Source organism: Anopheles marshallii (genome assembly GCF_943734725.1).
Source record: "Anopheles marshallii chromosome X unlocalized genomic scaffold, idAnoMarsDA_429_01 X_unloc_257, whole genome shotgun sequence".
Taxonomy (NCBI): Eukaryota; Metazoa; Arthropoda; class Insecta; order Diptera; family Culicidae; genus Anopheles; species Anopheles marshallii.
This window is the reverse complement of record NW_026525843.1, coordinates 1,438-13,102: the sequence shown is the minus strand read 5'-3', so window position 1 is coordinate 13,102 and position 11,665 is coordinate 1,438. Positions and strand designations below refer to the sequence as shown.

General features: G+C 44.3%; 1 protein-coding gene across 1 annotated transcript; it reads left to right on the top strand.

Annotated features, from left to right (window-relative positions):
* Positions 1 to 5,684: 5,684 nt before the first annotated feature.
* Positions 5,685 to 11,312, top strand: LOC128717274 (uncharacterized). Its single transcript, XM_053811426.1, has one exon. The coding sequence runs from the start codon at positions 5,685 to 5,687 to the stop codon at positions 11,310 to 11,312; it is 5,628 nt and encodes a 1,875-aa protein (XP_053667401.1).
* Positions 11,313 to 11,665: the final 353 nt, after the last annotated feature.

Genomic DNA, 11,665 nt, shown 5'->3' with positions numbered 1-11,665 from the left:
GATGAAAATGCCCTGATGTCCAGATTTAGCGGTCCGGAACTAAAGTGGAGCTTCAACCCGCCAGCGGCACCCCATTTCGGCGGCAGTTGGGAGCGTCTCGTGCAGTCGGTGAAGAAAATTTTATGCAGCTTTGAATTACCACGGCTACCAACGGACGAGATATTAATGTCAACGCTGACGGAAGTGGAGATGATGATCAACTCTAGGCCACTTACCTACGTACCACTCGACGAGGAATCCGACAGCCCGATAACGCCGAACCACCTGCTTCTGGGAAGTTCCGACGGTAGTAAGCCAGCTGCCTGTTTCGACGATTCGCCGACAGGGATACGGACATCATTAGGAGCACTACACGTGAACGCGGAGATATTTTGGAAGCGGTGGATCGCGGACTATCTGCCAACCCTCACCCGCAGAACAAAATGGTTTGACTCGGTGCCGCCGATCAAGGAGGGAGATGTGGTGTTGATCGTGGATGGGAACTTACCCCGGAATACCTGGCCGATGGGACGTGTGCTTGAGGTGACCCGCGCGAGGGACGGTCAGGTTAGGCGCGCGAGGGTGCAGACCACGAACGGAATATTAGAACGACCGGCGACAAAGATAGCAGTTTTGGATGTGGGGGAACGATTGAGTAGAAAGTGAACCGCGTGGTATTGACAGGAGCTAAAGAGTAAACAAACGTCAGAAGAGTGTAACGCCCAGGAGCGTTATACTGGTGGGGAGAATGTTGTGATTACGATCACGACACGTTGTTTACATGTTAGGCTAGCAGTAACGCCCTACAACTCTAGCTGTTGTAGGGTTCCAGTATTAGTACAATGGACGAACAGTGCCACCATCATAGCAGCAGCGGGCGCGCTGTTCGCAAATGTATAAATAGAACCGAAGGAAGCGCCTTCGGTCTCTTTAAACCGTGACCAGCGATAATAAAGCACTAATTTTGTGATCTTTCGATACACCAAAAAGATCGTTACATTATTACTAAAATCGCGGGACGAAACCATTCACAACACACCGACTTGTTCTAACTGAGCCGGAAAAAGTTAAATTTTGATGAAGAGTTTCATGCAAGTTTTACACGAAAAAGTGAAAAAGTAATGTGCAAAAAAGTTTCTCAAATCCATCTCGTATATAACTTTTTATCCTTTTGGGGCCTTAAACTGATGTTTTTGAGGGTTTCAAAACAAAAATATTAGACCGACTTGTTCTAACTGAGCCGGAAAAAGTTAAATTTTGATGAAGAGTTTCATGCAAGTTTTACACGAAAAAGTGAAATATTGATGTGCAAAAAAGTTTCGCAAATCCATCTCGTATTTAACTTTTAATCACTTTGGGGCCTTAAACTGATGTTTTTGAGGGTTTCAAATTAAAAATATCACACCGACTTGTTCTAACTGAGCCAGAAAAAGTTAAATTTTGATGAAGAGTTTCATGCAAGTTTTACACGAAAAAGTGAAATATTGATGTGCAAAAAAGTTTCTCAAATCCATCTCGTATATAACTTTTTATCATTTTGGGGCCTTACACTGATGTTTTTGAGGGTTTCGAAACAAAAATATCAGACCGACTTGTTCTAACTGAGCCGGAAAAAGTTAAATTTTGATGAAGAGTTTCATGCAAGTTTTACACGAAAAAGTGAAATATTGATGTGCAAAAAAGTTTCGCAAATCCATCTCGTATATAACTTTTTATCATTTTGGGGCCTTACACTGATGTTTTTGAGGGTTTCAAATTAATAATATCAGACCGACTTGTTCTAACTGAGCCGGAAAAAGTTAAATTTTGATGAAGAGTTTCATGCAAGTTTTACACGAAAAAGTGAAATATTGATGTGCAAAAAAGTTTCGCAAATCCATCTCGTATATAACTTTTTATCACTTTTGGGCCTTAAACTGATGTTTTTGAGGGTTTCAAAACAAAAATATTAGACCGACTTGTTCTAACTGAGCCGGAAAAAGTTAAATTTTGATGAAGAGTTTCATGCAAGTTTTACACGAAAAAGTGAAAAAGTAATGTGCAAAAAAGTTTCTCAAATCCATCTCGTATATAACTTTTTATCATTTTGGGGCCTTAAACTGATGTTTTTGAGGGTTTCAAATTAAAAATATCACACCGACTTGTTCTAACTGAGCCGGAAAAAGTTAAATTTTGATGAAGAGTTTCATGCAAGTTTTACACGAAAAAGTGAAAAAGTAATGTGCAAAAAAGTTTCTCAAATCCATCTCGTATATAACTTTTTATCATTTTGGGGCCTTAAACTGATGTTTTTGAGGGTTTCAAAACAAAAATATTAGACCGACTTGTTCTAACTGAGCCGGAAAAAGTTAAATTTTGATGAAGAGTTTCATGCAAGTTTTACACGAAAAAGTGAAATATTGATGTGCAAAAAAGTTTCGCAAATCCATCTCGTATTTAACTTTTAATCACTTTGGGGCCTTAAACTGATGTTTTTGAGGGTTTCAAATTAAAAATATCACACCGACTTGTTCTAACTGAGCCGGAAAAAGTTAAATTTTGATGAAGAGTTTCATGCAAGTTTTACACGAAAAAGTGAAATATTGATGTGCAAAAAAGTTTCTCAAATCCATCTCGTATATAACTTTTTATCATTTTGGGGCCTTACACTGATGTTTTTGAGGGTTTCGAAACAAAAATATCAGACCGACTTGTTCTAACTGAGCCGGAAAAAGTTAAATTTTGATGAAGAGTTTCATGCAAGTTTTACACGAAAAAGTGAAATATTGATGTGCAAAAAAGTTTCTCAAATCCATCTCGTATATAACTTTTTATCATTTTGGGGCCTTACACTGATGTTTTTGAGGGTTTCAAATTAAAAATATCAGACCGACTTGTTCTAACTGAGCCGGAAAAAGTTAAATTTTGATGAAGAGTTTCATGCAAGTTTTACACGAAAAAGTGAAATATTGATGTGCAAAAAAGTTTCGCAAATCCATCTCGTATATAACTTTTTATCACTTTGGGGCCTTAAACTGATGTTTTTGAGGGTTTCAAAACAAAAATATCAGACCGACTTGTTCTAACTGAGCCGGAAAAAGTTAAATTTTGATGAAGAGTTTCATGCAAGTTTTACACGAAAAAGTGAAAAAGTAATGTGCAAAAAAGTTTCTCAAATCCATCTCGTATATAACTTTTTACCATTTTGGGGCCTTAAACTGATGTTTTTGAGGGTTTCAAAACAAAAATATTAGACCGACTTGTTCTAACTGAGCCGGAAAAAGTTAAATTTTGATGAAGAGTTTCATGCAAGTTTTACACGAAAAAGTGAAATATTGATGTGCAAAAAAGTTTCTCTAATCCATCTCGTATATAACTTTTTATCATTTTGGGGCCTTACACTGATGTTTTTGAGGGTTTCAAATTAAAAATATCAGACCGACTTGTTCTAACTGAGCCGGAAAAAGTTAAATTTTGATGAAGAGTTTCATGCAAGTTTTACACGAAAAAGTGAAATATTGATGTGCAAAAAAGTTTCGCAAATCCATCTCGTATATAACTTTTTATCACTTTGGGGCCTTAAACTGATGTTTTTGAGGGTTTCAAAACAAAAATATCAGACCGACTTGTTCTAACTGAGCCGGAAAAAGTTAAATTTTGATGAAGAGTTTCATGCAAGTTTTACACGAAAAAGTGAAAAAGTAATGTGCAAAAAAGTTTCGCAAATCCATCTCGTATTTAACTTTTAATCACTTTGGGGCCTTAAACTGATGTTTTTGAGGGTTTCAAATTAAAAATATCACACCGACTTGTTCTAACTGAGCCGGAAAAAGTTAAATTTTGATGAAGAGTTTCATGCAAGTTTTACACGAAAAAGTGAAATATTGATGTGCAAAAAAGTTTCTCTAATCCATCTCGTATATAACTTTTTATCATTTTGGGGCCTTACACTGATGTTTTTGAGGGTTTCAAATTAAAAATATCAGACCGACTTGTTCTAACTGAGCCGGAAAAAGTTAAATTTTGATGAAGAGTTTCATGCAAGTTTTACACGAAAAAGTGAAATATTGATGTGCAAAAAAGTTTCGCAAATCCATCTCGTATATAACTTTTTATCACTTTGGGGCCTTAAACTGATGTTTTTGAGGGTTTCAAAACAAAAATATCAGACCGACTTGTTCTAACTGAGCCGGAAAAAGTTAAATTTTGATGAAGAGTTTCATGCAAGTTTTACACGAAAAAGTGAAAAAGTAATGTGCAAAAAAGTTTGTCAAATCCATCTCGTATATAACTTTTAATAACTTTGGGGCCTTAAACTGATGTTTTTGAGGGTTTCAAATTAAAAATATCACACCGACTTGTTCTAACTGAGCCGGAAAAAGTTAAATTTTGATGAAGAGTTTCATGCAAGTTTTACACGAAAAAGTGAAATATTGATGTGCAAAAAAGTTTCGCAAATCCATCTCGTATATAACTTTTTATCATTTTGGGGCCTTAAACTGATGTTTTTGAGGGTTTCAAAACAAAAATATTAGACCGACTTGTTCTAACTGAGCCGGAAAAAGTTAAATTTTGATGAAGAGTTTCATGCAAGTTTTACACGAAAAAGTGAAAAAGTAATGTGCAAAAAAGTTTGTCAAATCCATCTCGTATATAACTTTTTATCATTTTGGGGCCTTACACTGATGTTTTGAAGGGTTTCGAAACTAAAGTTTTAGACCGACTTATTCTAACTGAGCCGGAAAAAGTTAAATTTTGATGAAGAGTTTCATGCAAGTTTTACACGAAAAAGTGAAATATTGATGTGCAAAAAAGTTTCGCAAATCCATCTCGTATATAACTTTTTATCATTTTGGGGCCTTAAACTGATGTTTTTGAGGGTTTCAAAACAAAAATATTATACCGACTTGTTCTAACTGAGCCGGAAAAAGTTAAATTTTGATGAAGAGTTTCATGCAAGTTTTACACGAAAAAGTGAAAAAGTAATGTGCAAAAAAGTTTGTCAAATCCATCTCGTATATAACTTTTTATCACTTTGGGGCCTTAAACTGATGTTTTTGAGGGTTTCAAAACAAAAATATCACACCGACTTGTTCTAACTGAGCCGGAAAAAGTTAAATTTTGATGAAGAGTTTCATGCAAGTTTTACACGAAAAAGTGAAATATTGATGTGCAAAAAAGTTTCTCAAATCCATCTCGTATATAACTTTTTATCACTTTGGGGCCTTAAACTGATGTTTTTGAGGGTTTCAAATTAAAAATATCACACCGTGTTGTGATTACGATCACGACACGTTGTTTACATGTTAGGCTAGCAGTAACGCCCTACAACTCTAGCTGTTGTAGGGTTCCAGTATTAGTACAATGGACGAACAGTGCCACCATCATAGCAGCAGCGGGCGCGCTGTTCGCAAATGTATAAATAGAACCGAAGGAAGCGCCTTCGGTCTCTTTAAACCGTGACCAGCGATAATAAAGCACTAATTTTGTGATCTTTCGATACACCAAAAAGATCGTTACATTATTACTAAAATCGCGGGACGAAACCATTCACAACATTTCACAAAATTAGTTCACTTCACGTCTGTTCGAAATCGTATGTAAATCTTCGCGTAAGTAGTGCGTCTAAATTCGGTCGGACGATCCGCGCGCGCATATAAATCTCGCCTTTGGGAGTAGTGTTAATTCGCGTGGAAAGGAAGTGAAAATAAGTAGTTAGTTGTGCAATGGAAAGAGCAATACAAGACATTAGCTGTGAGGAGGTTGTGGAGCTGCAGGAGCAGCCAGCAACAGGGACCTCGGAAAGACGCACGAGCGACATAGAAGAACCACCGCAGGACGGGGAAGCGCCACCACCCGTCTTACCTCGGGACCTAGAGGTAAGAAGAAGGCGTATCGAGCTTCAGAAGAAGGAGCTCAAACTGGAAAATGCTCGGAAGAATTTGGAGCTGGAAAACGCTCGTAAGGAGCTGGATATCGAGCTGCAAGAAATCGAGCTAGAAGAGGAAATATCCGATCACAGCAGCCGGGTAAGCGCGTACGCCGCGAAAGCGGCAAATTGGTTGCGAGACACAAATCGTATCGGGGTGACGCCGGTAGCTCGCCCCCATGGCAACGGTCATCGCAATGGCGACTCGGGTCAGCCACCCTTGAACCCGATCGCGACCGCGGGAGTAATGGCAACACGCACGGCCCCGGCACCGCTGCGATACGACGACACAATGGCGGACGACGCGCGAGGTCGTCAACCTTCGACTCCGGTAACTGCCCGGTTTCCACCGAAATATGACTGTACGTGGGAGGTGGACCAAGCAGCGGCACAAGAACGCGAGTATATGGAATGGAGGCGTGCGGTGGAGGATTCGATTAAGGTTCACCGCGAAAGCAAGCACAGCCGTCCTTACAAACCGGAGGAGATAACGGGAGCAAATTCGACAATGGAGTCGAAACCAGCGACACAGAGACGTGTGTTACCCTTGACACCAGAACAAGAGTCAGCGCGCAAGTCGATCCCTAAGGAACTTCCGGCCTTTTCCGGAGACGTCGGGCAATGGCCATTATTTTACGCGACGTATGTGAGATCCACAATTCTTTGTGGTTTTAGTGACGACGAAAACCTAATACGGCTTCAACGGGCACTACGGGGACCGGCATTGGAATCGGTTGACCACCTTATGCTGCTACCGGACGGTTTGCCCAAAGTGATCGAGATTTTGCGCACGGAATACGGAAGGCCAGACCTCATAGTGGATAGTTTGATCGAGAAGGTGCGTAAGCTACCCCCCGTTCGTACCGAACGTTTAGAGACGCTGGCCACGTACGGCAAGATGATACGGAAAATGTGCGCGACAATAGAAGCTTCCGGGCTTCACGATTATGAATGCAACGTCACGCTGCTGAAGGAGCTGGTAGCGAAGCTTCCAGGAGAGCGGGTGTTAGAGTGGGCACGTTATAAACTAAAACTAAAGCGAGAGACCATAAGGGAATTCGACGTGTGGTTTTCAGAGATCGCACAGGCCGCGAGTGCCGCTTCAAAAACGTTCGATCGGAACTTCACACGACCCGAAACATCACGACCACTACCGGGAAGGAAAGCGCCCGCACACGTTAACGTTCACAGCACGACGCGGAGGACACAATGCGCACTGTGCCATGATTCCTGTCGTACGTTGGCTGACTGTGCACGGTTTGGAGAAATGACGGTGCGAGAGAGACGATTGCACATTCAGGGACGCAAGTTGTGCGTCACGTGCTTGGGCCCGCATAGGGGCACGTGTTTCGTCAGGACGAATTGTGGTACCGACGGCTGCCGAGAAACGCATCACAAACTACTGCACTGTAGGGAGCAAACACCACAATCGCACAGGAACACGCAACACACTCATTCACTTAACTCGCACATTAGCAACGACACTAAGTCACTTTTCCGCTATGTTCCAGTTGTGGTTCGCGGCCAGAAGACAGAGATAACGACGTTTGCGTTTATAGATGAAGGATCCTCGGCTACATTCGTTGATCGTAGGCTGATAGACGAATTGGGCATCGAGGGCACCTTGAACCCTTTGTGTTTGAAGTGGACGGACGATACGCTACGAAATGAGTCCGATTCGAGGGAAGTTCAGCTGCGGATCTCAGGTGTGCACCAAGGAGCACTGGTGTACGACTTACGAAAGGCGCACACCTTGCAAGATCTGATGCTACCGGTGCAGACGCTACCGATCGAAAAGCTGGTAAAGCTATACCCGCATCTGAAGGGGCTCCCGATTGCCCCATATGCCAACGTGACGCCTCGTATCCTGATCGGTGTCGACAACATTCATCTGGGCAAGCCATTACGTTGTGTAGAAGGGAGCTTCAGCGAGCCGATTGCTACCAAGACAAGACTTGGATGGACAGTGTTTGGCCCTTGCTGCTTACCAGCCTCAGTAAGTAGTACGGCATATTTTAATCTCCATTTATGTGTCTGTAATGAAGAGGGAAATCAGAATCTGGACATGGCGCTGAAAAGATACTTCTCTTTGGAATCCATTGGAGTCAGCGCCGCACAGAGACTCTTGCCGAAAGAAGAAGAACGTGCGATTACGATGCTAAATACCGGAACGCGTCTTGTGGGAGATCGGTTTGAAACGGGCCTGCTATGGAAGTATGATGATGTGCGTCTTCCCTGTAACCGCGAGATGGCCCTTAAGCGCCACACGTGCCTGAAAAGGAAGTGCGAAAAGAATCCGGAATTAGCCAGGGCAATCAGCAATAAGATGCACGAGTATGCGGATAAAGGTTACATTCGACGTATGTCGGAAGACGAAATCGAAGCGAGGAGAGAAAGGGACTGGTATTTGCCGATATTCCCGGTTTACAACCCGAACAAACCCGGTAAGTTACGAATGGTATTCGATGCTGCCGCACAAGTACACGGAATAAGCCTCAACATGTTCCTGCTCACCGGCCCGGACCAACTAGTGGGATTGGTGCAAGTTCTGTATAAGTTTCGAGAGAATCGTATTGCCGTAACTGGAGACATCCGAGAAATGTTCTTTCAGGTGCGCATGAACCACGCAGACCAACGAAGCGAGATGGTATTCTGGGATGATGGCAGCAAACAGAATGGTGAACCTAGTGTGTATGCTGTTACGGTAATGACCTTCGGAGCGGCTTGCTCACCTGCTAGTGCCCACTTTGTGAAGAATCTTAACGCAGAGAGATTCGTTGACCGTTTCCCGCGAGCAGTGGAATGCATTAAGTATGAGCACTACGTGGACGATATGCTGGCCAGTGTCGAAACCGTGGACGAGGCAGTTACTCTGGCGGAGGATGTGCGGCTCGTACATTCGAAAGGCGGCTTTGAGATCCGGAACTGGCTGTCCAACTCGAAGTATGTCGTGCATAAGCTACGGTGGGGAGTCAACCAAAACAAGTGTGTCGACATGAGCTCGAACCAAGGCACCGAAAAGGTTCTAGGGATGTGGTGGAATACGGACGATGATATGCTTACCTTCCGCATAAATCCGCGCATGGATGAAGAGCTGTTGGCAGGTGGTAGACTGCCGACAAGGCGGGAAGTGCTGAGCACACTTATGATGATATATGATCCGTTGGGCCTCATTGGTCACTTCCTCATGTTCCTCAAGATACTTTTGCAGGACTTATGGCGAACCGGGATTCACTGGGACAAGAAAGTTGAAGGCGAAGCTGCAAAGAAATGGTTGAGATGGACTGGATTATTGCCGGAACTAGAAAAGCTAATGATCAGAAGGTGCTATCGTAGCATAACATCGTCGCCATGCGTGCAATTGCACGTCTTTACCGATGCAAGTCAAAGTGGAATGGCTGCAGTTGCTTACCTGCGCTTTGAGGAAAGCGGTGTGGTGGAGTGCGCACTGGTTGGGTCCAAAACGCGGGTGGCCCCGCTTAAACTCCTATCTATACCGCGACTGGAGCTTCAAGCGGCTGTGATAGGAGCACGCTTCGCGGACCACATCGCGAAGGCACATCGATTGAGGATCGACAAGAGAGTGTTCTGGACTGATTCGAGGAACGTGGTGAGCTGGATAAAGTCGGACCATAGGCGGTACAGCCCCTTTGTCGCCTTTCGGGTGAGTGAACTGTCCGAAATCACAGACGCTAACGAATGGCGTTGGCTTTCTACCAAGGTTAACGTAGCAGATGACGGAACGAAATGGCAAGGCGACCCGGATTTAACCTCATCCAGCAGATGGTTCCGAGGACCAGAGTTCCTGTGGGAAGTGGAAGAAAACTGGCCAATAAATAAGGACGATCCATGTGAGTCGTCGGAGGAACTACGGAAGAGCTTACTACACCATGCCATCGTTAGAAACGTAGTCGATTTCGCCCGGTTCTCACGATGGAAGAAGCTGTTAAGAACAGTGGGTTTCGTTCATCGATACGTTGGAAACCTACGGCGTCGAGCGAGACGGGAAAAGAAGGATGCGGGGCCACTGACGCAGGAAGAATTGTTGGCTGCAGAACGTACCCTGTACATATGGGCACAACTGGACGGGTTTGCTGCCGACATCAAGCGGATGAAGAGCGGTGCGAAGGAGAAACACCCTTGGAAGAATCTGCTCAAACGAGATAGCGTGCTGTACAAACTATCACCTGAAATCGACGAAAGAGGTATATTACGAATGCGGGGGCGACTAACTAATTGTACTTTGCTAGGTGATTCGCTGAGGAAACCTGTTATCTTACCTAGACGACATCCCGTCACGGACCTGGTCATCAAGGACTTCCACGAGCGATATTGCCATCAGAGTCACAGAACGGTGGTGGGTCAACTCCGTACGCGTTATCACATCCCGAAGTTGCTGGTGGAGTTCAACCGGGTTCGACGCGGTTGCCAGCATTGTAAGATAAGGGACGCCGCACCAAACCCACCGTTAATGGGCAATATTCCGCGGCAGAGAGTAGCAGTGAACCAACGAGCGTTTACCTATACCGGGCTGGATTATTTCGGGCCGATACTCGTGGTCGTGGGACGTCACTCCGAGAAGCGCTGGGGAGCGCTATTCACTTGCCTCACGACGAGAGCAGTTCATCTCGAACTGGCATTCGCACTAACAACCGCTTCGTGTATTTTAGCCATCCGGCGATTTATCGCAAGAAGAGGGTCCCCCAGAGAAATACTCAGCGACCGGGGCACTAATTTCGTCGGTGCTGCGAGAGAGCTTAACGTCGCCCTGAAGGATGTGGATGAAAATGCCCTGATGTCCAGATTTAGCGGTCCGGAACTAAAGTGGAGCTTCAACCCGCCAGCGGCACCCCATTTCGGCGGCAGTTGGGAGCGTCTCGTGCAGTCGGTGAAGAAAATTTTATGCAGCTTTGAATTACCACGGCTACCAACGGACGAGATATTAATGTCAACGCTGACGGAAGTGGAGATGATGATCAACTCTAGGCCACTTACCTACGTACCACTCGACGAGGAATCCGACAGCCCGATAACGCCGAACCACCTGCTTCTGGGAAGTTCCGACGGTAGTAAGCCAGCTGCCTGTTTCGACGATTCGCCGACAGGGATACGGACATCATTAGGAGCACTACACGTGAACGCGGAGATATTTTGGAAGCGGTGGATCGCGGACTATCTGCCAACCCTCACCCGCAGAACAAAATGGTTTGACTCGGTGCCGCCGATCAAGGAGGGAGATGTGGTGTTGATCGTGGATGGGAACTTACCCCGGAATACCTGGCCGATGGGACGTGTGCTTGAGGTGACCCGCGCGAGGGACGGTCAGGTTAGGCGCGCGAGGGTGCAGACCACGAACGGAATATTAGAACGACCGGCGACAAAGATAGCAGTTTTGGATGTGGGGGAACGATTGAGTAGAAAGTGAACCGCGTGGTATTGACAGGAGCTAAAGAGTAAACAAACGTCAGAAGAGTGTAACGCCCAGGAGCGTTATACTGGTGGGGAGAATGTTGTGATTACGATCACGACACGTTGTTTACATGTTAGGCTAGCAGTAACGCCCTACAACTCTAGCTGTTGTAGGGTTCCAGTATTAGTACAATGGACGAACAGTGCCACCATCATAGCAGCAGCGGGCGCGCTGTTCGCAAATGTATAAATAGAACCGAAGGAAGCGCCTTCGGTCTCTTTAAACCGTGACCAGCGATAATAAAGCACTAATTTTGTGATCTTTCGATACACCAAAAAGATCGTTACATTATTACTAAAATCGCGGGA

Excerpts from the sequence above, each read along its gene's own strand:
- LOC128717274 (XM_053811426.1), top strand. The coding sequence starts at position 5,685 with ATGGAAAGAGCAATACAAGACATTAGCTGTGAGGAGGTTGTGGAGCTG.